This window comes from Cricetulus griseus, chromosome 6 (genome assembly GCF_003668045.3).
Source record: "Cricetulus griseus strain 17A/GY chromosome 6, alternate assembly CriGri-PICRH-1.0, whole genome shotgun sequence".
Taxonomy (NCBI): Eukaryota; Metazoa; Chordata; class Mammalia; order Rodentia; family Cricetidae; genus Cricetulus; species Cricetulus griseus.
Genome location: NC_048599.1, coordinates 141,002,482 through 141,029,694, shown reverse-complemented (window position 1 = coordinate 141,029,694; position 27,213 = coordinate 141,002,482). Strand labels below are relative to the sequence as shown.

General features: G+C 45.9%; 1 protein-coding gene across 2 annotated transcripts in view; it reads right to left on the bottom strand.

Annotated features, from left to right (window-relative positions):
• Med27 (mediator complex subunit 27) overlaps positions 1 to 26,374 on the bottom strand; it is a 175,779-nt gene extending 149,405 nt beyond the window's left edge. The window contains exons 1-2 of one of the 2 annotated variants that reach the window (XM_027423096.2): positions 26,133 to 26,374; positions 23,034 to 23,178 (exon numbers count right to left, since the gene is read on the bottom strand). In XM_027423096.2, coding sequence (XP_027278897.1) covers positions 23,034 to 23,178; positions 26,133 to 26,335 — 348 coding nt within the window. In that variant the 5' untranslated portion in view covers positions 26,336 to 26,374. Of the gene's footprint in view, positions 1 to 23,033; positions 23,179 to 26,128 lie in introns of both variants that reach the window. The other variant, XM_027423097.2, reaches the window with a different exon arrangement.
• Between the last annotated feature and the right edge of the window lie 839 nt (positions 26,375 to 27,213).

The window sequence follows — 27,213 nt, the reverse complement described above, 5'->3', positions numbered from 1 at the left end:
TTTTCTTAAGTCCTCCACAATATGCCCAGCCTCCTGTGAGCACTTTATAAACAAAATACAGTAATTAACCTTGGGACCATTGGAAACCACATGTACAAACAGACTAAATTAATATTTACAAGATCAAACAGGATAGCACACACGATTAGATCAAGAAGGATTTAGATGTGGGTCAACTCATACTGCCAACCACAAATAAAATCTGCTATTAAGATGCCTTAGACTCTCTAAAGCACTGATAAGCCATTTCCAAGACAGAGCATTAGGAAGAGGAATACCATTTGGACTAATATCAGCACAGAAAAGACGCCCCACTACCATCCCCTTGCTGGAGCCAACAGAGCGGCCAAAGCCATTAAATCTGCAGACACTGCAAAACCTCCTGTTAGTCAAACCCCAGCACAGCCCACTCATGCTGAATGATGGTGCCGAGAACAACAGCTGTTTACTGAGCCCTTACTATATCCCAAGTGCCCTCCACAATTCCGTGAAGCAGTGAGGTGGTTAGCCCCATTTTTCAGATAAGGAAGCAGAAAGGAGGAAGTCACATGGACCAGGATACCCAGAAAGAGAACAATAAAACCAGTCTGAGTCTAGAAACTGAGTTACAAGTGCTTGATCATCGTGTCTGAGCTGTGCAGTACTGTCCTCTCAGCTATAACTGACAACATTTCTCATATTCCCACCACAATAACGAGGGCATACTGTTTACTTCATGTCTTTGATAAGGTAACCTCATTAGGGAGGACAAGTGCCGGCATTTCTCACACCTCGTTATTCGGTCTCTAACAGACACTGCTCCGGGAGGATGCAAAGATAAACGTTCCTGCAGCTGCATGGATCCCCAGTTGGTGCTATCCTAACAGGAAAATGGAACATTAGAGCTCTAAAACAAAAGGTTGACACCTGGCTAATAATTATGTTACAGCCAATGTCCCGTTCTAGTAAGAAATGAGAGCGCAGGGTCAGATGACCACCAATCCTCACTTTAAAACTAGAATCAAAAGATCCTTCACTGGGCCCATAGTGCTCAGCTAAGCTGAGAAGGTGTGACCTCAGAAGCACAGGGCCACCTTGTTCCACCACTATAAACAGAAAACCCAACAGAGACGCAATGAAGCGGGGACAAGGGACCATGAGGCCCAGGAGAGCCAAGACCCACATAGTAGTTACCATTAAAAGGAGTCCTACATGGCCTGCCCTTCAGTTCCATAAATTCCCAATAAATGTGACCTTTATTAAAAGAACCTAGACGTATGTAAAAGTGAGCCTCAGACTGCACACCTGATGTAATTTTCAACCAGCCCAGCCAAGCAGGATTAGAGGGCGAATGCCTCTTTGGAACAGAGGAGGGCAGGTGTGCACAGTCTGGGCCTTCATCACTGTCCTGCCTGCTCTTAGGCAAAGGCCTTTGCCTTCCCTGACCCTCTACGTCCTCATCTGACAAACCAACAGTGACTGCCATACTCAAAGGACTTGATTCATGAGTCCCTAGGGAGCAAAGGTAAGACACAGGAGTGAGAAAGCAGCCTTACTGTGAGCAATTACTTCCCTGGAACCTTGATATTGAGTCATCACAAACAAAGGTGTGAAAACTCGGGTGAGCCTCCAGGAGAGACCACAGCTGGCACAGGGACCACACCTATACTGTGTGGTGTTCAAGTGCTCTCTTACACCTGTAGTCAGCTTCCTTCTGCCTAAAATAACCAGAGTAACCTAGATGGGTCCTCATCCAGCCTTATTTATGCTTGGATAAAGATAAGCGAATGAGAAGGCTGAATTTCGTTTCCTAGATACCAAATCAGCAAGTGACCAACAAATTAAGCCAGAACTGGGGCGTTTCCAGCAGGGGGTCCCAAGTCAACAGACTTCCCAAGATTCTTTCCTCAGAGACTCAAATTGTCACCTCCTCCCTTTTCTTAGTGCTTCTTGATGACGGCAATGGGACTGGGCTCAAGGTGAATTTAATAAGCACAGTAGAATGTGCTCTTGGGAGAAAACAGCAACAATGACAGTTTCTCTTATATGCGTGTGTGTGTGTGTGTGTGTGTGTGTGTGTGTGTGTGTGTGTGTGTGTGCGTGCGCGCGCTTAGGACTTCTGGATCAAAACAAATGTTCTGATTGCTGAGCCATCTCAAGTCCCAATAATAGTTTTTAATATCAGGAATTTAAAGTCTTGTACAGAAATGTTAATAGGAAAACCTTCTATTAAGCCAAGTGAAAAAGCTGAATGTGTTCATTTCTAAGTCAGACAAGAAAACGTGGCAACAGGCATTGTCCATCTCCGTTATCTCAAGCAGTGTGGGCACTGGTCTCCCTCTTCCTACCTCATAAAAGCAAGGTTTGTTGCTCTCTCTCTCTCTCTCTCTCTCTCTCTCTCTCTCTCTCTCTTTTGTAATGTAGAAGTTCATGTGAAGGTCACTGAAGAACAACAGCAAAAAAAATCCCCATCTTCACAGCTTCAGTGAAACTGCCTGAAAAGCTAAGATTGCATAGCCAAACCCCACCATCACTAAGTCATAATTCACTTATCCTAAAACCTGACATCGAAACGTCTCCCACCATTGTGGGGGTCCTAGGATTATATGACAAGTGTATTGCTTTCTCCCATAGTTTCCCAGCAGCACAAAAGAGAACAGCATGCCTTATAACAAGCAGCAGTAATGGACAACAAAACAGGACCAACTTTGTGAGTGTGCCCCACACACATGCTGCTCACAACCCCTCCCCATGCTCACAAAAAACACAGGAACCTGCTCTAGCCCCATTCTGAAAATCCCACTTGAGTCAAAGAATAAAGCAGCAGCAGCCAGCTACTAAACCTTACTGCTGAGAGAAAATGGAATTGAACTCACAGGCAAAGATAAAAGGGCCAGTTCTCTGCCCATGAGATGTGACATACCGGATCAGAATCCAAACCAGCGCTTTGCCTCACTTTGGAGAGTCTGGTATCTCGGGGAAGGCAAAAAGAATAAGAAATTCTCTTGCAAAGACTTCGGTGAAGAGCTGTGGACCAGCATGGGGCTCGGGAGGGAAGACAAGTCTCCAGTTTAAACAGTAATTTGTGCATAATTATCTTTGCAGGTTGATACAAGATAGTTAGATTAAATAAATTAATCAAGGTACAAATTGTGCTGGCAAGCTCCAGTGCCTAGCTTCTCCTAAGGCCAATCTGCCAAAGGCTCCAAGCTGTGTCTCGGTCACCAAATCGGAGCTGGCAGGTGATGGGCTGTACCTCTGGAACAGAAGAGGCAATCTGAGGGGCGGGCCCAGGGAGGGCTCTGCTGAGGCATGACAACGGAAGCCTTAAACACAAGATCCATTACAGCCTGCACAACCACAGCCATTTACATATGACTGATGGAAATAAATCCTCAGGAAAGCAGCCATTAATATACCTTGCCCAACATAGCTGGAGAACCCTATCTGCTTTTTAGTGCTGCCGGGACACATGACTTCCCATACCCTACATGGACATTCAGGAACACACCTCATTGCCACACTGCTAACATGCTCATTCTTTACCAATGTTAGCTCCTGGAATTGTCCCAAGAACCCTACACTCTAAGAACCATGATGCCCCCACTTAAACATGTGGAAAGTAAGACTCAAGACAGACCACGCAGTCTGCCCAGGGTCATAAGTTGAACTTGAACTCCTTGCCGGGCTACCTGAAGAAATGGAAAGGAAGTCTGTTTTCAAGGTGGAAAAACATTAACAAAAGCACTTAAAATGTTGATTTCCACCTTTTTTCCCCCCGACAAGCCTTGATTAGTTAAGTGTATACATGATACAAGGAATCCGGTCTCTGCCATGAGGCAAGACTGCAGGGATGTGATCTTGTGGCACCACAAGGACATTCGTACATCTGGAAGAAGTTGGGTCAGGAAACAATAGATAAGGGTTGGCAAAAAGGACAAGCACCTGCAGCCTTCACTCACAAACACAGACGGCCCCTCTGGAACTGTCTTGGGCATAACAGCTCAGAAAGGCTTGCTCTGATAGCAGCCAGGAAACATATGGGGAAAGTCACTTCACACTGCCAGGAAGTGTTGGTTCATCCTCAAAGCAGTGGCCATGCTTCTGTGGAACCTTCAATACATGCTGTCTGGCTTCTACAGCACCTCCATTCAATGCTCCACACCCCCACATCCCTGAGTGTCATAGCTCTGCCATGCATCTGTTGTTCAAGATTCCATTTTCAGTATTCTCAAACATTCCCTCTTTTTTTCCTGGGAAATACATCCTGAAGTGTCACCTCTCCTGACAGCTGTTGATACTGTCTGTGGTCATCTTCATCAACTAAATGGCCAACACCAGACCCTTTCTGACAGACAATCATTCCTGTAGAATTAAGGGACATTATAGAAAAAAGCAAACTGTGGGCACAAAGCAGCCTGGGTGAAGCCTTGAGGGACACAGAATGAGCTTCAACTTTGGAAAGGGGTTTTCTAATAGAGAGAGGAAATCAGGGTCAAAAAGACTAGGTCATCCTACCGCAGCACATTCCTGCTGTCCCTGTCCTTAGGCTATAGCAGGGCCTTAGCCAGCCCTGTTAGAACCAGAAGGGATGCACTGATGATAGGAATAGTGTCTACACCTACAAAATTTGGGTGGAAATTTTTTCTTTTTATACTTACACCAATAACAGTTTGCAAATTAAGTTGATTTGTCACACACTCTGTGTGTGTGTGTGTGTGTGTGTGTGTGTGTATGTATTTATGTATATATGTATGTATGTATGTACGTACGTACGTACTGTGGAAGCCAAAAGACAACTTTGGATGTCATTCCTCAGGTACCATTCACTTTGTTGAGATGGGAATCTCTCGCTAACCTGGGACTCAACAAGTAGGCTAAGCTCTGGCCAGCAAGCCTTAGGGATCCTCCTGTTTCTGCCTCCCTATCACTGAGATTTACATGTATGCACCACCATGCTTGACTTTTTTTTACAAGAGACCTAGGGGAATTGAATTCAGGTCCTCAAGCCTGTAAAGCAAGCTTTCTTCTGACTAAGCTATCCCCCAGACCTGATCTGTCATAGTTTTAAGTTACATTGTTAATGGTTTGAACAGTCTGATAAATAAACCATGTTAATCACCATAAAAGTTACTCACAGCTCCTGGCAAGTCAGCTACTTATCCTAAGCTCTGGGCTCAAAACAACCCAGAGGTGGAGACTGTTCCTCAGCCACAGTTTATACATCGGGAGATAGGAAGCTGTACAAGGTCACAGACCAGTGAAGAAGTAGACCATGAACCCAGATAGCATGGCCCCGGGGGCCAATGCTTTAGTCCCATCTGGACACCACTTCTCCCAGGTCTGAAAAGATGATCACCAGGCCCACACTTCACAGCTGTACGGTGCTATGAGGTGTTTCTCTAACTTTCACTTTATTCTATTCTTTCCCTTTCCTTCTGCCTCAAAATAATCAAGACCATTTGCCTTCTGTTTATATCCCCTAACTAGTTTAAAAAAACAAAACAAAACAAAACAAAAGAACTGGAATGTGCATTATCCTTCAGGAAGCCTCACCCTGAGTAGAGTGTGTAAGTCAAAGACAGATCTCCTGCACCTATGTCAGAGAAGCCAACCCACCAACAAATGGGGACACACCTCTATTCCCCATCTCTGTCTCTCAAAAACATGGGTATGTTCTTGTCAGTTTATTTTCTTAGTGGATACTGGAAACACAAGCATGAACAGGCTGACATGATCCCTGGCTCTAGTCCAGCACCTATAGTTCAACTGAGTTCATGATGACAGCATCACAGGGTGAGCGGACGGCAGAAGCTTACAGAGGGATATCTCACCCCAGCTTAGGGGTCACAATTCTCCCAGTTTATGACTCTTAAACAAATACATAAAACAGGGACCATGTCAAGCAAAAAAGAAAAAAGAAAAAAAAAAAAAGAAAAAAGAAAGGAAAGGCATGCTGTGTGGGGCAGACAGGCTGGTGCAGATTGCTCACTCATGGCAGCAAACACTTCCTGTGCCATCTGAGGATCTCTGGGAAGCACCCTGCCGGCCACCAAACTGCAGGTGCTGTCACTGTTCCTCTAGGACCAAATGGAAGGGGAGATTTACCAGAGAAGCTTCTGCTCTCCAGAAACATACCCAAGGCTTTGACACTTGACTGGGAAAGATGCTTCTCAGCTTGGAGAGGTAGTAAGAGGAAAGGCAACATGCCCCACAAGAAATCTAGCTAGGAAATTACTACATTCTGGCTTCATCAGCAGAGGTCCCTGAGTACAATGTTTTGGCCAAAGATTCCTGTGAACTGCCAGCAGGATAATGTGGTTACTCTGTCTGAGGATGGGAAAACACATTACAGTCTCAATGTCTGAGTGCACCCAAACAATCAGAACCAACACACTGCTCTGTTTAAGCAAGGGGCAGAGAGTAGCAGATTCCACAATCCACTGCTGGCTCTTTAGGTTGCTTTTTGTTGTTGTTGTTATCCCACTGTAGTGGTTTGAATGAAATGTCCCTCATAAGTCTCTGCATTTTAATACTTGGTCCCGAGTTAGTGGCTGTTTGAGGAGGATTAGATGTGGCCTTGCTACAAGTGTGTCATGGGGCAGGCTTTAGAGTTTCAAAAGACTTGAGCCATTCCGAAATGGCTCTTTCTACTTCCTGTTTGCAATTCTAGATGCCAGCTCTTGGCTACTGCTTCAGTTGCCTGCCTCCATGACTTCACACCACCATCCTGTACCACAAGCCCCTGGAAACAGCAAATGAGCCCTTCCTTCTGTAAGTTGCCTTGACCATGTATTTCATCACAGTAACAGAAAAGTAACAAAGACACCCACCTGAGCTTTAGGGTCACCTAAGGTATATGACACAGGGAAAGGAGCTCAAGGCAGTGAAAGAAAACAGAACTACTGAGTGCCTATAACATGCCTGTCCAGTGCTAGATGCATTCCCTCCTGGAAAAGAAGTGTCTTTAGACCTACTCTGTGTGTGAAGATAGTGAAATTATCCCAGTGGTTTAAACATGAAAACATACTCCTCCCTTGTCACACCAAACCCTTCGATGGTGGCCTACTTGCTTCGTGTTCACTGGAGAGTCTGAGACTATGGTTTCTCTGGACGCTTGGGTGGTTCCAGCTCGACACAGAAGCTATGGATGACATACTGGGGAAGCTAGCTGAAATAAAATGTGATTTTAAACGGGAAGGCAGAGCAGAGGCGATGGCTCAGTCAGTAAAGTGCTTGCCTTGCAGCATGAAAACCTGTTCATCCCTAGAATTCACACTTTAAAAACCAGGAATGGTGGCACACACCTATAGTCCCAATGCTGGATAGGATCCCTGGGGCTTACTGGCCAAACAGTGGGAGAACCTGAGAATCAACACCCAAGGTTGTCCTCTGGCCTCCACACAAAGGCAGGCATGTACACATACAGGAGCACAAAACACACACACACACACACACACACACACACACACACACACACACACACACACACACACATACACACACACATACACACACACACACCACATAAATGGTGAGGCAAAAAAACAAAAAAAACCCATGGCTTGATGACTGGATGGAGCACCAGGTGGTTGGTCAGGCAGTAATGGAGCCCCCGGGTGGGGTGCTGAAGTAGGGATAGAAGGCCAATACACACATTAGCAAAATTACCCTTCAGGACTCAGTATCTGAAGAAGATCCTAACAGACTCAGGTAAAAATACAGTCATCCCCTCAACTATGGCTCCGCTCTCTAGTTTCAGTTATCCAAAATCAGCCATAGCAGTCTGGAAATGTTAAATAGAAAATTCTAGAAATATGTAAGTCTTAAGATTTAATTATATGCTGTTCTCAGTAAAATGGTTATGGTGGTGTGGATGAGAATGGCCTCATAAGCTCATATGTTTGAATACTTGGTCCCCAGTAGGTGGAACTATCTGGATTAGGAGGTGTAGCCTTGTTGGAGAAGTGTCTCTGGGTATGGGAATCGAGGTTTTAAAAGGCTCCCACCATTCCCAGTGTGTTCTTTCTGCTTCCTGCTTGCAGATCAAGATGTGCCTTCACTTTGCCATCCATCACTGACTTCACCCCTCTAAAACCAGAAGCCCAACTAAATACTTTCTTTCCTAAGTTGCCTAGGTCATGGTGCTTTGTTACAGCAATAGAAGCATAACTAATTCAGAACTATGGCAAAACCTTGGCCACTCCACTCAGGATAAAAATTATCCCTTTGACCAGGGTCCTCACTGAATATGCTACCTGCCCATGAACACCCCAGCAGCTGTCTTGGTTATGGGTGGGGTGACTGAATAACAAAGCAAAGCATAAAATCAGTGATGCTGGTGATTTCTACATGCCAAAGAAAATCTGTAAAGGCTTCAAGTAAAAAGGCAAAAGCTCTTAGGTTAACAAGGAGAGGGGGGAAAAAGCTAGAGCTCAAGTTTCTAAGATCTACTACAAAGAACGAATCTCCCACTATAAATTTACCAAGGAACCAGAGCTCCACACTAGTCTAGCTGTGCCACCTCCAAGTACAAGAAAGGTGCATGGCAAGCACTCCCTTAGAGAGCACAGGCACTCAATCTATGACTCAGTTCCACTAAGCACTTGGAAGGCCTCTCCTGGAGCTACTACTGTACAGGAAATGAGAAGTGTGTAGCACGTCTGCTACTGTGTCACTAGCTCATGTCATGAAGTTGGGGGGGAGTTAAGACAACAGCAGACCAACTCGGCCAGGTTTAAGGTTGGTACATGTGACAGTTTATCATCACTGTCAACTTGACCAGACATGACTCATCTAGTGTCTGTGAGGGCTTTTCTAGAGACCTACCCTGAATGTGAATGGCACCGTCACTGCAGGGGTGTGTGTGGGGGGGGTCCTGAATGGAGACATGCTGAGCACAGCACTAGTTACTCCTGCTGCTGGCGGTACAATGTGAGCAGCTACACTGCTGCCACCTTCTCCACCAGGGTGGACTATATCCAAAGTCACCCTTGAGTTGTCCTTGTCAGGCATTTTGTCACAGTAGAAAAGCAACTGTAATGGCGCCCTAAAATTGACCGTGTAACTGTTTCTTCCTCCGGACACAGATAGAAGACACACATTTAGTACTCTCTTGAAATCAATGAGAACCCCTTAAAACAAGCACAGTTTGGGCTGGCACAGGCTAAGAGCAAACTAGTCATATGCCAAGGACCAATAAGCCAATATAGGGGACAGCACTAGAGAGCTGCATCTGTATCATTCAGGGGCGGAATTAAAACACAGCCAGCTATAAGAACAAGACGACAGTAGGTGAGATACCCACACAGCAAGACAAAACTGCCTTTGTGTTCAAACACTGTTTAGCTTTCCTCTGGGAGTTACAATCATCTATGACAATAGGGCACAGTATGCTGAGCAATTTAAAGCTCCTGGTTAAAGAAAAGGTGAAGAAAGACTGGCAGAGGGGCCAGAATCATGGTTAAAACCAGAGGCTTTGGGAGTTGCACTCTTTTAGAGCTCAGCCCCAGGTGAGGGTATTTCTCAACTTTATTCACCATGCTTAAAACAGTGCCCACACAGCAGGTGCCTGAACAGTAGTGCCCAATTCATCTGCAATGGGCAGGTTGGGTATGTCCTTGCAAAGGGTGTCCTGCCCTCAGGTAGGAACTGATGACAACTCAGTATCTTACAAGTGCAGGCTCTTTCTCACACAGACATTCAGGACACAGGCACACTCTCACCATACTGATTCTAACAGTACACAGGCATTGGAGAGAGCAGAGCTCAGAACGTTCCAGGTGGCTGGGGGTGGCAACCACTGACAGACAACCAATGTCTAAGAAGCCTATTGACTGAAAACAGCAAATAATACAATGCCATTCTCTAACCTAGAACACACAGGTGGGCGTGAATGGGGAGAAGAGCAACTGGCAGCTCATCAGCTCAGAGCGCTGTGACTCTTGTTGAAAAGGAAGACAAGGGGGTTTGGCACTCCCCTGGCACAGCCATTCACTGGTGCTCCCTATTAGGCTGGGAGGCCAGCTGGACTGGACTGTCCTGTTCTGTTTCATGAAGAGTCCCAGCACAAAAGTCAGCTACTTGTTAAGACCCCCAACTTAATGTATCCACAGCTGCCTCTCTAGTGAGGAGGGGTCTGTGGCTGTTCTGCCCTAAATAGTCAAGGGAATCCCAGACCACACCCCCACCTGGGCTGGGGCCTGTGCCTGGCTGTCCAAGGATCACAACTGTCACTAATGATTCCCTCTACATCATCATGTGTCTAAACCACTGCTCTCACCTTACTAACAGGGTTTAAAAGGGCCTCAGAAGCCTGGCGAAATGACTCTGCTCTTCCCAACACCAGGCAGCCCGCCCTGCCAGCCTCACTAAGGGGCTAGCCACATGGCCACAGGCAAGTTACTCTCTGTAAGTGGAGGTACCGACCTGATTGCTGAGCCTGTGAGGTCTCATGCTCAGCTGGAAAGGCACAGTCTGAGTTTTCTTGAAAATACAGCAGGGTGAGGCTCAGTCATCAAATATCCAGCGGACACTAGGTATCCAAAAGGGGCCTACAATTCCAATGCTGGAGAAAAGGGGACACACTGTATCCCTTGATACAGAGTAGTCAGTGAAGCCACATAAAGGCCTAAGGACAATGACAGATAAGACTATCTCTGCTAGGCCTTTATAGGACAGAGAGAGGGTTATACACACGAAGCCACAAGGCATCCCAGGCAGAGGGCTGGTGGGCAGCACAGCACAGTCGTGGCTCCAGCCTCCATAGAAGGCAACAAACAATGCTGGACATTTGAGAAAGCACCTCCAGTTCACAGGGCTGGAACAACTGTGGCTACACAACCAAGTTTGGAGACAGGGAAGACAACAGAAGTTACTGGCTTCCCCGAACCTGCTAGTCAGGAAAAGAAATCAGGGAGTTCCATTCACTGTCAAGTCAGCAGAGAAAAGGCCCAGCCCAGCCCTGGCCAGCAGAAACTGACCCCAGCAACAAGCCTTCCCAGCCCAAGGAACTGCAGTGAGCTGCATCTCCCAAACAAATGAGTGACTGCAGCAAGGGAACACCCACACTGGGAGAAAGGCCGAGAGCAAGTCCCAGGGCCAAAGGACAGTGCAGCAAGCAGGAGGCAAAACAGATGCACACTTCACCTTCCCAGTCTCGCAGAATCCTGACCGAGGAGCCCTGAAGACAGGGGAGGGCCATGAAAGAGGTAGAGAAAGCTCTTGTTTCCACGTCCATGCCTCCTCCCACAGTCCTCTAATGAGCACAAGGAAATCTGCAAAAGGTCAAGGTGAGGGAAAGACATGATCTAAAGGGAACAGAGGAGGAGGCTGGGGCTTCAGTTAACTTGGTTCAAACACAGAGAGCAAGTCAATAGCAATAACTACTTTGAAATGCCACTATGAGTCCTGCCCTGTGTTGGAGACGGCACGTACAGTTCTCATGAGGCACTGGAAATCTGCACAATAGAAAGAGATTAGAACCACTCTGGGAGATGAGTCTGTGTCTATTTGAGAGTTCGGTACACTAAGACCCTACAGGCTTCAGTAATTGTCCAAAGTAGGGCCAAGCTTGGGGCAAACAGGTGGGATAAAAGCAACAATGGAGACAAAACAGGGGACACCTAACTGGATACATATCAGTCTTTCAGAGAAGAAGAGCAAAATGAGCCCTAAGTGACTAAGACTTTTCTACAAAAAGAAATGAGATGTGAGCTAGAAGAACATGTGCAAAGACCCTTGGGAGATTGCAATTCATTCTACAAGATCAAACTGGCCAAAGCGGAGCAGGTGAGTAGGAACCCAGAGTGGGACAATGAAAAGTGCACACACTGAATGACACTGTGTCAGGTCTTGCTTGCTTTAAAATACTCCAGTCCTGCTGGGAGTGAAGTGCATGCTAGTAATTCTAACACTCAGAAGGCAAAAGCAGGAAAATTATAAAATTGTGGTCACCCACGCCACACAGTGTGAACTGTCCAGCCCTACCCCTTCACCAAAAAGGAAAGTGTTCATGGTGAATGAAACAAGACTGTAAAATAATATGATTTATCAAGCTCAGTTACCAAATATTCTGGTTTGCTTTTCTGCTGCTGTGCCAAAACACCAACTAAAAGCAGCTTGGGGAGGAAAAAGTTCCTTTGGTTTATATGTTATATCCATCATCTAGGAAAGCTGGGGCAGGAGCTCAAGGCAGGAGCTTGCAGCAGAAACCACAGAGAAAGGCTGCTTCCTGGCTTGCTCCCTCTGGCCTACTCAATTGCCTTTCTTTTCTTTCTTTTCTTTTCTTTTTTCTTTTTTTTTTTTTTTGTTGTTTGTTTGTTTTTTCAAGACAAGATTTCTCCTTGCAGCTCTGGCTGTCCTGGAACTCAATTTGTAGACCAAGGTGACCTCGAACTCAGAGCTCCATCTGCCTCAGCCTTCCAAGCGCTGGGATTAAAGGCATAAGCCATGACCAGCTTCAACTACCTTTCTTATATAGCCCAGGCCCACCTGCCTAGGAATAACAGCATCCACAGTAGGCTAGGCCCTCCTACATCAATTATTAATCCAAAAGAAAAAAAAAATGTACCAAAGATATGCCCACAGGCCAACCTGATGGAAGCAGTTCTTCAGTTAAGTCCCCTCTTCCCTTCCAGGTATGTCAAGTTGTCAACTGACTGAAGCTACTAAGAATTATGTAATTCTTATTTCTGTGTATATTTGAAATTTCCCATAATAAAACCTTTTGTTTTGTTTCTGCAGGAAGAAGAGAAGATAGGAAGGACAGGGGAAGGTATTAGGGAAGCAGTGTGTGTCACCTTGAGACCACAGATGAAAGCAGACTCACCCTGTGCCACAGACCACAAGGCACCATCACAGCAACTCTAACAGGCAGAACTGCCAGTACCATTTCACAGAAACTAGGGTTGGGTAACAGATTCAGCTTCATGCACACTGTTGCTAGAATGCGCTGCATCCCATCTAGGGATGGAATCATTCCCGAGAGAGACAGGGATCACTGGAGAGTGACAGATACCATGCCTTGAAATCTGGACAGCACAGTTCACTAGAAAGGAGATGCCAGTGATAGGGCTGAGCATCACCCTGAGCAGCAGCCTGAGGGGAGGGTAGACAGGACAGGATGAGAAGGCCAAAAGAGCTGTTGGTGGTTGTGAAGGCTTGGCCAGCACTCATAGGTGACATCAGGGCCTGGGCATAACACTAGATCCCACCCACCGTGAGGAGCAGGGCTGGCAGTGGGGCAAGACTTTCAATCTGGATTGCTTGTCTATGAGATCCATAAGTGGCAAAAGATAAGTGTCTTTCTTGTAGGCACTGGGATAGGAGGGCTCTCGGGAGATCTAGTAGTGTGGTGGTTGGTAATACATGAACTGCAGAGCTGCTGAGATGGCCCAGAGAGAGCTGAAAGATGAGAAGATGCACTAATCTTTCGACTCTTCTCCAGCCTGCCCACCAGGATGAGATAAGATAACAAGAGGCAACCCTAGTTCCCTGTCTACACAATGACATGCTTCCTTCCCACCCACTGTACCCTGGCTGAGGAGGAATGACATGGGCAGTTGAGGAAAGGAATATGCCCTTTTAAGGCTCTGGTTATAATCTCCAAAAGGTTCTGAACCTATATGTAAACCACACACACACACTTTCAGTCCTGAAAAGACTTAGAAGAGCTGGGTGGGGGTAACAGCTCAAGGCAGAGTGTTTGGGCAGCATGAATAGGGCCCCAGGTTCCATCTCCAGCACAGCAAAAACAAAGGTGTGGAGCGGGAGTAAATGAAGAAAGCCACAAGCCTGTTATACAGCTGCAGCTGCCCATGGATAGGCCAATTCTCTGTGCCACAGCAACAATAAGGGGACCATTTTCACAAACCACAACAAGAACACTGAGATGTGGACCAGCCTAAGCCTTGGGCTAGAAACCACTTCCGTTATGGTGCATCGCCTAGCTCTCATTAGCATTTATATGGACGTACTGCAAGAGCCAAGGCACTGGAGAAACTTTGTGAGGTAATTTTCCACTGAGCCCTCAGGCTGCCTTGCTCTCAAGTCAGATGCTTGGAGCATGCATGGCAGCTCTGCACATCAGGAGAGAAGAACAGGAGAGGTCCTCTCCAGGCCCCAGGAGGCATTCCCTCCCTACCTACAGGCATGCATCAATATTACTACTGGGCCTTTCCAGGTAGGAGCAGAAAGGACCTTGCGAGCACATCCAGCCCAACCCCTCAGTCAGCCAAAGAAGACCAGCAACATCAGATGGCACATGAGCCACATGACTGCTCCATCTAGTCACCTCAGATGAGTTACTCTTAATCTGGTGACAACTCTGAACCAGCAGCTTCCAGAAGGGCACAAACTCACCTGGTCATAATGCCAGTGACACACTAAGAATAATCCAAATGCTTCTTTCCAAATTGGCATTTGTGTTCAACCTGAACCTAAAGCAGCAGTCAGGCACACAGCATCCCCTGCAGCAGAGGACCATGGGAGCAGTTACAATTCTAAACTCCATGACAGACATCTTACTGAACCTCCAGGTGAACCCTCTATGGTTTGGACACTCAGCCTGCTTGACTGGGCCCTTCCTAGCTCCTCCTCTGTGGCCTTCTCATCCCTCTCTGTGGCTTCTTCTGAGGAAGGTCTCCTTGCCAGTATGCCTCACAATTAACCACCCTTTGCCGAACTCCCAATCCCTCACTCCACACCCCAGGTTTTAGAAAGAAAGAACTGACCCTCATACTATGTTGCACTCAAGTGTGATGGGTTGCTGTCCTTGCTCGGGCACTTTGAAGAACTTTCAGAGACAATACAGATGCAATGGTGGGAGGCCTGGTGACAGAGTGGGAGCCATGACAGGAGGTCAGAACACCCTGGAGTCTCTCAGCTTTGCTGTTTGTGAATTCGGTACCACCAGCCCTACTTTATTACTCAGATCTCCTAACCACCTCTCTGAAACATGCCCAACTTAGAAAGCTAAGGAGACAACCAGAAAAGTTAGTCTCACATTGAGGTAATGGGATGTGAACCAAGCTGCTCGGGCCCTGGAGATTACACACATAAGCACACAGCAGCCCTGCTGCACACCACAAATGCACATGCATGTGTACACTACCATGTGCTGAACACAGGCACCACTGATTCAACACTTACTATGTGTAAGTTAGCTAAAGGCAGGTTTTTTTTTTGTTTTTTTGTTTGTTTGTTTTTTTAATTTTGCCATCTGAAGATGAATGCCAGGACCTCTTCTTAGCGTTTCTCTGTGGCTTTCAAAGCTGTCCTGGAACTAGCTCTTGTAGACCAGTCTCGAACTCACAGAGATCCACCTGACTCTGCCTCCCGAGTGCTGGGAATAAAGGCGTGTGCCACCACTGCCCGGCGCCAGAACCTCTTCTATGCTAAAATAAATGATCTACTACTGAGCTACACACCAACATCAACAGTCAAAGCATTTTATAGACATCATCTCTACTTCACCAACACTACAATACAAACCCTAGTTATAGCCTCATTTCAGTCAAGACATCCCCACTCAGGAAGAAGTTTATCACTTAGTCAAGGCACTGGGTAAGTACAGAGCTGGATCAGAACCCAGGCTGCCTGACTCTAAAACCTGCACCAGGCCTGCACAGATCCAAGCCTCAGGGCATGTGGAGTGCCAGCAGGCTGCTTTGATGTTGGTTTCCTGTTTGGTGATGTTGCTCTGCAGTCTTTCTGTCATGCCTCCCATGAAAGGGTACCAGGTCTGAGGCCAACTAGACAGTCAATATCAGTCAACCTGCCAGCAGGTTGGCTGTGAGACAGTAGATGCTATGAGACCAGGTTTGGGAGAAAGCACCTGCAAAAATTTTACCTAACACCTTTCCCAGAACAGTACCAGGTTCCATAGGAACAAGTATTTAAGTAACTGTCTTTCCCATCATCACCTGTGTGATGTGTCAGAGACGCACAGAAAATGGTCAGGGCCAGGCCTGTTGGCAAGGAAGACACTAGAACAGAAATTATTGATAGGTAGTGATGGGAAGAAGGCTCAGACAATAAAGTGCTTGCCATGCAAGCAGAAGGACCTGTTTGTACCAGTGTCCTAGATAAGTAGTAATTTTCACAGCTTAAAAGTCATCTAAAAGGAGAGCCTCTCTCAATTGAGGACTTGCCCCAATCCAACTGTTCTATGGGTAAGTCTGTAGGGGACTATCTTTTTGTTTTTTTTTTTTTTTTAATTAGAAACAAGCTTGTTTTACATGTCAATCCCAGTTCCCTCTCCCTCCCCTCCTCCCCTCCCCCCACTATCCTCTATCCCACCCCCTTTTTGCTCCCCAGGGAGGGTGAGTCCTTCCATGGGGGATCTTCAAAATCTGTCATATCATTTGGAGCAGGGCCTAGGCCCTCCCTCATGTGTCTAGGCTGAGAGAGTATCCCTCTATGTGGAATGGGCTCCCAAAGTTCATTTGTATGCTACGGATAAATACTGTTCTACTACCAGAGGCCCCATAGACTGCCGAGGCCTCCTCACTGACACCCATGTTCAGGGGGGTCTGGATCAGTCCTATGCTGGTTTTCCAGCTATCAGTCTGGGGTCCATGAGCTCCCCCTTGTTCAGGTCAGCTGTTTCTGTGGGTTTCACCAGCATGGTCTTGACCCCTTTGCTCATCACTCTTCCCTCTCTGCAACTAGATCCAGAAGTTCAGTTCATTGTTTAGCTGTGGGTGTCTGCTTCTGCTTCCATCAGCTACTGGATGAAGGCTCTAGGATGGCATATAAGGTAGTCATCAGTCTCATTATCGGGGGAAGGGCATTTAAGGTAGCATCTCCATTATTGCTTAGATTGTTAGTTGGTGTCATCCTTGTAGATCTCTGGACATTTCCCTAGTGCCAGATTTCTCTTTAAACCTATAATGGCTCCCTCTATTATGGTATCTCTTATCTTGCTCTCTTCTATTCTTCCCCAGACTCAACCTTCCTGCTCCCTCATGTCCTCCTCTCCCCTCCTCTTCTCCCTGTAGGGGACTATCTTGATTGTTAACTGATTTAAGAGTGTTGATGGCACAAAGGTCCTTGGGCCCACAGATTACCATGGAAACCAGGAATGTTAATCACCCAGGGTTGCCTCCTCAAAGGCCGAGAGTGGATAGTGCTATGACCTGATAACCTTTGCTCTCTGTAGACCAGACCAGAAGCATACCCCCAGAATGTTTATCCCAGATTCTCCCTCCCTAGACTTTTATTTTTAGCTTTGTTTATCACATGTACTTTATAGCCTTCTGACCTCTATACTATAAAGACCACACCAGATCCTAGGCCCTTAAGCTATAGAATCCATCTTCATAGTCACATGTACTTTGTGTTGAGTTTAGATGTAAGTATGCCTCCTTGTGCATTGGGGATTGTATTACATCAGGAAGACTTTTTCCAAAATTGTACTGTTTAAATATGCTTACAATAAACCACCTGGTGTCAGACTCTTTAGAAGTTTGAACCAGCACCAACTAAGTTTCCCTTCTTGACTCTCATGGTTCATTTCCCTGCTAGCCTTGATGCTTGCAGGGAACCCCCACATAAGAAGGCCCAGTCATCTGTGGGTGGTACAATCCCTAGCTAGGTAATCCTGAATTGAATAAGGAAGTTATTCAATTATACTTATACTTATACTTAGCTGAAGTATAAGCCAGGCTGACAGCCAACCAGGAAGCAACATTCTCCATGGTTCCTGCTGTACCTTGTTGGCTGTGAAGTGAGTTCCTTGGTCAGAAACAGTAAGCAGGTCAGCCTTCAAGTTCCTGCGTCAACTTTCCTGTGATAGTAGTGACTGGAGTGCTAAGCAGAGGAAAGCCTTTCCTGCCCTAAGCTGCTTCTGGTCAGTGTTCTATCAATGGGGAGAGCAACTGAAGAAGACCCCAGTGTCAGCCTCTGGCTTCCATGAGCACCTGCATACACACACACACACACACACACACACACACACACACACACACACACACACACACAAAATCATTGAAAATTCACAAAGTGGGTAACCCCGGGAGGCTGGTGGAGTTGGCCCTGTTCTTCCCAGATAGCTTCTGCACTGTTGGAAAAGTGACAGCTGCCACAGAGAACCTGCATTAGGTTCAACAGCTCAAATTAGCCTGACTCGGTCTGCCCCAAGGATCTTCCACCAAACTGTGACCCCTCCTAAGCACTGGCTGTGGGCCTGGTCCACCAAGAAAGGCATCCTGGATGACAACACTCACAGATGAAATGGCTAAGCTCAGCCTCAAAGATCTTACCATCACCTAACAACTGTCCTCTGGCTGACCCTCCCAAATTACCTTCCTGAAAGTCAGTCCAGGCCCTCAAAGGCCCAGGAATGTTCTCTCTTCTACTAACAGTGCAACTGAACTTCTCAGGAGTGGCTAAAAATGAAGATACCCTATCACACTTCATCAAAAACACAAGCAAGCCACAAAGGGGTCCTCAATTTAAATTCAGCACAAAAGACTTTCGTTTATTCTTTCATTCCTTCAGAGGTGGTTTGTTTGTTTTCCATATGCTATGCTAAGCAAGCACTCCCTAATAAGCTGCATCTCCAGCCCCTTCCATAGGTGAATTTGTATTGCATGTTTATTCTGCTTGTCTACCAGACTCCTTGCACGGTTCGGGGGAGACCCAGCAAAGAACAAGATGGATGTGGTATCTCCCCTCTGGTATTTACAGTTCACCCTCAAAACAAGACAGGGTTCCCACAGGAAAGGCTTAGTGTTGCACCATAAAACAACCCCAGACCTGCCAGTCCCAGAATGCAAAATCAGAAAGCACACTTGCAAAGAGGTGAAACCAGGAGGATCACACATTCAAGGCATCCTGAACTGAAGGCCAGCCTGGGCCCCATGAGACCCTACAGATACTGTGCGCCTCCCCTAGGTCTTGTCTTGGAATCTGTAGACTCAACCAACTCCTAATGAAAAATACCACTCTCATACTGAACATCTACAGACTCTTCCTTGTCATTATCACCTGGGCAAGACAGTGAGGCAGCCATCCGTATAGCAAATGCACTGTATTGGATATTATGTCACCCAGTGACGGTGTTATGCACAGGGGAGAAGGTGGGCATAATAGCACATGCTTCCATCCCAGCTACTCAGAAAGCTGAGAGAGAAGGATCACTTGACAGATGCCTGGGCAACACAGCAAGAATTCTAAAAGCACAGAAAAAAGGAGAAGGTGATGAATGTAGTTAAATGCAAACACAGCATCAATTTACGTGAGGGACTTGAGCATCTGTGACCCCCCTAACTTAAGGCACAGGCGTTCCTGGGATCAAACTCCTACTGGGACCACAGAGGACTTTACACAAAGCAGCCTTCTGCCACAAACAAGTAGAAATCATCAATGCCTGAAATTAAAAGCCTAATGACAGGAGGCTGGGATCCTCAGAAAGGGACTTTCTGGACAAGTTGAGTCTCTCATGTCTGAGCATAACAAGTGACAAAGTCTACATTGACTACTTTACAGCAAGGACAGTGCTGATGCCAATTATTTTCTGCCCAAGTGGAGAGAGCTTGTCACCCTTCTGCAGAACAATTATCTATAGGTGCATCAGAGTCAGAAGCTCAGCTCTTTCCCCGAATCAGCATGGGAAAAGTGCTGCTCACAGCAATTTGACACCATTTCAGTAAATTAGATTAATCTTTGAATGTGTAATTCTAACAATTATGCCAACTACCATGTAATTAATACTCCAACTAACTTTACAAAAATTAGGAAAACTCACCGCAAAGAAAATGAGTAGTCATTAGACATGCATGAGACCTTTCTATGGCCAAGAGCACATAAAGTCCACCACATAATGTGTAGTGTCAAAGCCTTTTCTCATGTCCTTCTATGCTCAGTCATAACACAGAAAGCTGACATGGGCAAGATACCCAACTCCCCTTCACACATTATTGCATGAACTGCTTTAAATTCCTTGAATAAAATGATGAATGGTGAATGCTTTAGCAATTAAAGTCTCTTTTCATTTATAGAAGCAAGAAAAACACATAATTGTGATTGGCCTCTTACATGTCAACAGCTGGAAATGAGAATATTGTTTTGTTTTTTCTTAAGGCTATTTCTTAAGTTTATTGGAGAAATATACATAAAGCATCCTCACCCTGGCTTTCTTCTTCTCTTTCAAGTTTTATGGATCTCATTATCCTAAGTCTTTCCCTAAGTAAGGTGTGGAAAAAATAAGTAACAGCCAAAATAGATGTCATGTCCTGCTACAGAAGTCAAGTCCCTTGCAGCCTAGCCATAGAACATTTGTACAGTTTAGAGTCAATCCACAAACAGCCTGAGCAGGAAAGAATGCAACAGTTGATTAGTAATGTCTGCCTTGGAAGGAGCAAAAGTTCAAAGACCCACCCACATACTATATATTTGTCTTCCCTGCCTTTTGATAAACCATGGAGATTCATATTCACTAAGTGAGTAGAATAATATATATATATCACATGAATTTGTCAGATGTGGCCAAAGGGGAGAAATGTTTTCTAAGTTGAAAACTTTACCAAATTTTAAGAAAACAAAAATAAAACAACCGAACTCAAACTGTAGTCCAGATAGGAGCTACGACAAGGTCAGTTCCTAGGGCTTCAGCTTGCTTGGCTCTAACACTTTTGCTGGTGACACAGGGGACTAGTAAGAATACACTGTGGCTTTATAAGCATATCACCACATGTCAGGGCCATGCCTAAAACCTCCAAAGCTCCCCAACACTGGCTATAGGAGTTAGTCTAGGACAAGCTTCCAAAACTATTTTAACCTGTAACATCTTGAGGCAACAGTTCCAAACACATATAATATTTATTTTCCCCCTCCCTGGGACAAAGGCAAGGGCCAGAACTTGATTCCACAGCCAAACAATCTGATTCTTTAAGTTATGAAAGTAGCGTTGTTCAAACATAAATTGCCATCAGTTCAATGTAAGACCAGCCCAAATCGTCCTACTGAAAAGCTCTCATCACCTGGGCTCATCGCCCATGTGACACAGGAACAATACATCTTCATCCAAACAGGATTTTCTGGGAGACCAGTCATGCATCTGCTGACCAGCTTCCACCTAAACTCGTGTTCAGATCCCAGGCACACCCCAGGAAAACCAGGAAGCTTCCATGGGGCAGTCTAGAAAGCAGGGGCTCTGGCCCCAACAACTGCCACTGTTCCTGCCTGGTGCCTTCTACTCTGGGTGGGTATGTTTAAGTGGGTGTTGTTACCTCCCACCAAGCTTCATTGGTGAGAGGGTTTATCCTCAGCATGATGATGATCCATTAAGAGGGGAACCTACTAAGAGGGCCTTAGGTCGACTGGGGACATGTCCTCAGAAGTGAATGGGAGACACTAGCCTCTCTGACCTCCTGTCTGACAATGAGATCTGTCCCACCTACTCTACCATGAAGTAAGTCCTCACCAGAATCAAGCCAATGCAGCACCTTGACCTGGCATCTCCAAAACCAAGGCCTAACTAAACCTCTGTTCTTTATAAAGCTAGTCTACCTCAGGTACTTCATTACAGTAGCAAAAGCAGACTAATACACTCTCCTTTTAGGAAATGGCCCTCTCCAGTACCAAGAAGAATCACTCCAATGAGCCAAGCTCAGATTTTCACCCATTGATCCAGTTAACCTTTTCCAAGAACGCCTATCACACAGGGCCTGGCACAGTCATTGGGAGCTCTCTACACATCAAGATGCAGAAATCTGCAACTGCTAGGCCATCCTCTCTCCAACAGGAAAGTCTGAGGGCAACAAAAGCAAGCCAGCCTGAGAAGCACCTGAGTGACACAGCCACGCACATGTTGACCCTCATAAGCTCAGCTTCAAGCTAGGGAGTTCCCTGACTATTTTATATGGATCATTTTTGACACGCTGAAGTTTCCTCCAACTGCAGCGTGGGTTTCTACACCTGGCACCACAGAATTTGGGAGAAAGGTCTTAAAAAACAAATCATTATACTCAGAGTCCAAGTTCTTTTAGACCCCAGTGACAATCATCTTTCTGAATCTCCAACTCACTTCAAACCAAATACTAAAATAAGCCCACCAGAGAAATTCTAAGGAAAAGAAAATCACACAGCAGAAAAATTATCAAGACTCATCTATCACCAAGACCCAAGAGGGAGACGACAGGAGGGAAAGGGTGAAGGGTGGACCTGGAGGAGTACAACCGTTCACAATCAATAGGTCTCAGGTGCTATCCGAGCATACTGAGAAGGACTTCTAAACTTGTCCCTAATGTATGTGCCATCAGCAGGAAAACATTCAACACACAGCAGACAAGCAAACTGCTTCCAGCTTTGTGAGCCCAGGGGTTCCTGCTATTTTAGACTATTGCTCAGTTCTCCTCTTCCAGCTTTCCTGACAGCCAGGCCATGGACCTGCCTACTTGATGACATCACAAAAGTCACACTCTGTAGCACATGTTAAGATGGGTGTAGGAGAAAGTGGAGCATAATCTAATCCATAGCACTCTCTAGATATTCTTCCACCATGACAGAGAAACCATGCAAGTCCATAAACTTAAAAAAACAAAACAAAAAAAAATGAGTAGCTAAGCCTTCCCATTACCAGTCTTTAAACTTGTAACTGTCAGGACCTCCTGATAAACTGAGGAAAGCTAGGACAGATGCATCTTCCTCAGGCAAAACTGCACACAACACAGCACACTGTATGCAACACACCACAGCACATTTCATGTACTACCACAACATGCCATATGTAAATACTACAGCACACTACATATAACATACCACAACACACTGTGCATGTACCATCCAGGGTTCTATCATCTGCTTTACACCCAATCCCCAGGCTAAAAACATCTGATCTAGGATTCCCTTTCAAATGTAATTACTTGTGCATCATTATCAACTCCAAAGGCTTCAAAGGGATGAAATATCACTTACAGGAAACCCTAAAATTTCAACTCTACACCCCATGCAGATTCCGAGATACAAAAGAGAGCCTGCTCTTAAGCTCTGCTTTTCTGGGAGAAATACTGGGTTTTGCTCTATCAGCTCCATCTACAGCACCCCCTTACCTTGTTGGACCATTTGTATGCTTGCAGAAGTTGGCTGTAGAGTGGCGTTTTGTCCTGCACAGGATCCAGGCTTAACAGCCCACTGTTGTGAAGAGGGTGGTTCTCAGATGGCTTGCCTACCAAGTTGCTCAGACGTTCCAGCTCACTAAAAGTAAAGAGAGACACTACATAAACCTGAATCCACCTTACTCCAGAAAGCCAAGCACACTGTTCAAGGCTAGATGCCATCAGAAATCTCTTTTCTGGAAAAAGACTAGGGGCTAACAAGAGAATGCCTGAGAGTTTTCATTTCAAACATACCTGTCAAAACCAGGCATGGTGGTGCATGTCTTTAATCCCAGCACTGGGGAGGCAGAGACAGGCGGATCCCTGAGAATTTGAGGCCTGCCTGGTCTACATAGGGAGTTCCAGGCCCATCAGGGCCACACAGTGAGACAAACAAAACAAAACAAAACAAAACATAGCTGTCTCATGCCATTCCAGAGGGAAAATAAAGCTAAGGACACAGAGAAGCAGTAAGTTTCCCAGAAATTAGGATTTAACAACTCAGATCCATCCACAGCAGGGAGAAGGACTTCTTGCAGTGTGGTATAACACTGCCTCTCACTCAGGACTTTCGGACCCACGTGCACATCACTCCATTTGGCAGAGCAGCAAGTACCTGAATAAATCATGATTATTTATCATTTCACATTGGGATAGATTTGTGCTTCACAGATGGCAAAGCTTTAGGAAAACAAAGAAGAGATAAAATAAGCAAATGGAATGGGAAGACACCATCAAGGAGCTGTACCAAACAAACACACTTCAGTCTAGCAGGGAGACTAAGGAGAAGCTTGAAAAAGGGAGCCAAAAATGAATCCACACACTCCAGAAGTGGATTCTGAGGAGCCTGTCCCAGCTGCCAACAAAACTGTGAACCACTTCCGGGCTGCATCCAATCTAGAAACTTCAACCACTATCTCTCTGGCACTACTATACATTTAATAAGTCAAAGTAATGTCAATATTGCTAAGTTTCTTAAGCAAAAAAGGGCTGTAACATGCCATTAGAAAACCAGAGGGGGAAAATTTGAATGGAGGTGTGTGATGGTGGTGGTGGGTGAGTGGGGCAAGTATTACCTGTTGCTGGCAATGCAATCAAAAATGTGTATATGTGTAATTTAAGGAGGGATATGGACTATAGGGGAGGAAAGGTACCCATTATTGTCATGCCAAGTTCGTGATACACCCAAAAAAAAAAAAAAAAACAAGGAGCCGACTCACTGATACAAATGCACAAGGTTTATTACAGTTACAAGTCCAGTAAACTGGCACAGCAGCTGCAGGAAAAGGGTGCCTGCCTCAATTATAATGGGTTTTTAAAAGAAAAAACCACAAGCAGGGTGGTACATGCCTTGGTTGTTCAGAGTAGGGAAGAGTAGGTGACCTTTGGATTCACTGACATGGGGGCTAGGGGAACTTCAAAATTGTTACTAACGGTTACCCACAAGGACAGTTGTGACAAGAAGATGTTATTTACCAAAATTAGTCATTGCCTGGCCATGCTGATGGGGTCACTTTGACCGGGGTGGGTACAGTTTAGGTGCTCCTTGGAACTGTTCATGGTTCCTTGGCTGAAGCTGAATCAGCCTTGTTCCATGCAGAAATTTCTCAGGGTGGCTTTTTCTGAGGATGGAGTCAACTCCATCCTCTCTACTCCATCCTCTCCAGTTTACCTTACTCTTACAATTATTTCACTACCATTTGTTCCTCCATCCTACCAGACCAAAATGGGGGATGTGGGGAATCCTGGAGGTTAGCTGAGTATTGAAGAACTTGCCTGACACATGCAAGGCCCTGGGTTGGAACTAGGCACTGTGGAGGTACAAGAGATGGGAGAAAGGAACCCCGGTCTATCCAGAAATTCTAAGTGACTAGCTCAATTTCAGAAGTAAAAGGCCAAAGTCCTTAAATCCTAAGACAAGAAGAGAATACAAATTCAGGCAAACAAGAAGTACCTAATAAGCTGGGTATGGTGGCTCACACCTTTAATCCCAGAATACAGCAGGTGAAGGCAGGTGGATCTCTATAAATTCGAGGACACCTTGGTCTACAAATCCAGTTCAAGGATATACAAAGGAATCCTGTCTTGGGGGGAGGGGGATGCCTACTATGGACCAGGCATCTGACAAATGTCCTCTCTGTTAATTCTTTTCTCTATGTATCCCTGGCTGTCAGGGAACTGTCTCTCTGTAGACCAGGCTGGCATCAAACTCAGAGATCTGCCTGCCTCTGCCTCCTGAGTGCTGGGATTAAAGGTGTGCACCACCATCAACTGGCTCAGTTAATTCATAGCACATTAATGAAAGTAATAAAAAGTAAAAAAAAAAAAAAAGAAAGAAAAAAGAAAGAAAAGAAAAGAAAAGAAAAGAAAGAAAGAAGAGTCTTGTAAGAACTAAAGTAAATATGTAATGCCAGGACCACAAATTAAGAATTATTAGGGGCTAAGCTGCTCCTTCATACCTTTCCCATTGTAGAAGACTTAAGTCCTCTGAAACTGTGCCCCCCCCCCAAAAAAATACAGGGATGAGTAATTAGCCTAGTTAACAGATGTGAAATTAGGTCTCTGTGAACAAATGGAATGACGGTGAAGTGCAATGCTGAGGAAAAATGGAAAGAGGCAAAAGGTAACGGAGGTAGTGTTTGAGAGTGTGGTGAGGACGGGAATTGGAGCTCGTCAGATCGAGCCAGGGACAGCGTTAATGGGTAGTCTGGCCAGATGTGATGGTGCCCAAGGACTGACAGGTAAGAAACCTGGTAAGATCAGTGAGGTGGAAGTTCCTGAAAAGAGCTTGTTTCCTCCTCAGAATAAGGACGCCACAGCGGGGACAGAGGATCGCAAAAGCAACCAGGACCAAATAGCCAAGAGAACGAATACTAGGTAATGGGACGGGGGGGACAAGGCGTCCCTGTGGGGCTGCTGGAAGCTAGGGACGAACAAAAGAGACAACAGACTGAGGACAAGGAAGAGCGGCCCGTGATTGGGAAAACTGGCGTGGGATCCCGGCGGGTTAGGTGCCAAGAGTCTTCGACCCGGATTCCTTCAGCCAGTACCTACTTGAGGTCCCGGTTGACCGAATGCAAGTTGTCCTGGAAGTGCGCGATGAAGGCCTTCTCGCGGCCCTCCAGCGTCTCCTTGTTGCGCATGCCATCCTTAAGGCAGTCGAACACCCTACTCACGCTGGAGCGCAACGCCTGGATGGCACTGATGGCTTGTGAGAAGGCCTCCAGGTTCACCCCGACGCTCAGCACATCCGCCATGTTGCAGCCGCCACAGCCGGCTTTCGGGAGCCTGGGTGCTGCGCGGCACTTTCTGATGACGTTGTCCAGGGAGGCTTCTGGGATGTGTAGTTTGAGACGTGCCGGGCTCTCGAGGCTGCTAAGTGTGATCTCCTTGTGGAGAAGTCAGGTTACCCTCACCTTTTGCTTGATGGTGAATGACAAAGAAATACAGAATTTCAGCCAGGTGGTGGTAGCGCACGCCTTTAATCCGAGCTCTTGGGAGGCAGATGCAGGCGGATCTCTGTGAGTTCAAGGCCAGCCTGGTCTATGAAGTGAATTCCAGGACAGCTAAGACTGTTGTTACACAGTGAAACTCTGGCTTTCAAGGTCACAGCACACATGTGGTGCTGTAACATATATGCAAGCAAAATGCTTGTACACATAAAATAATATGGAAAAAAGAACACATTTTGCCAGTGATAATTTCACGGGTGAAGCCAGAACAATGAGCTATATGAAGCAAAAGTGTCACAAAACACAAATATCCTAAGGTTCTGTTTCCATGAAATATTGAAGCAGTCAAAAGTCACATAGAGAAAAAGAAAAATTAAGCCGGGCGTTGGTGGTGCGCGCCTTTAATCCCAGCACTCGGGAGGCAGAGGCAGGCGGATCACTGTGAGTTTGAGGCCAGCATGGTCTCCAGAGCGAGTGCCAGGATAGGCTCCAAAGCTACAAAGAGAAACCCTGTCTCAAAAAAAGGAAGAAGGAAGGAAGGAAGGAAGGAAGGAAGGAAGGAAGGAAGGAAGGAAGGAAGGAAGGAAGGAAGGAAGGAAGAAAAATTGGAGCTCCAGGTGTTGGTTTCCAGTGATATCCACACACCTAAAGAAAAGGTACCTAGCATAGATACACATTGTAAG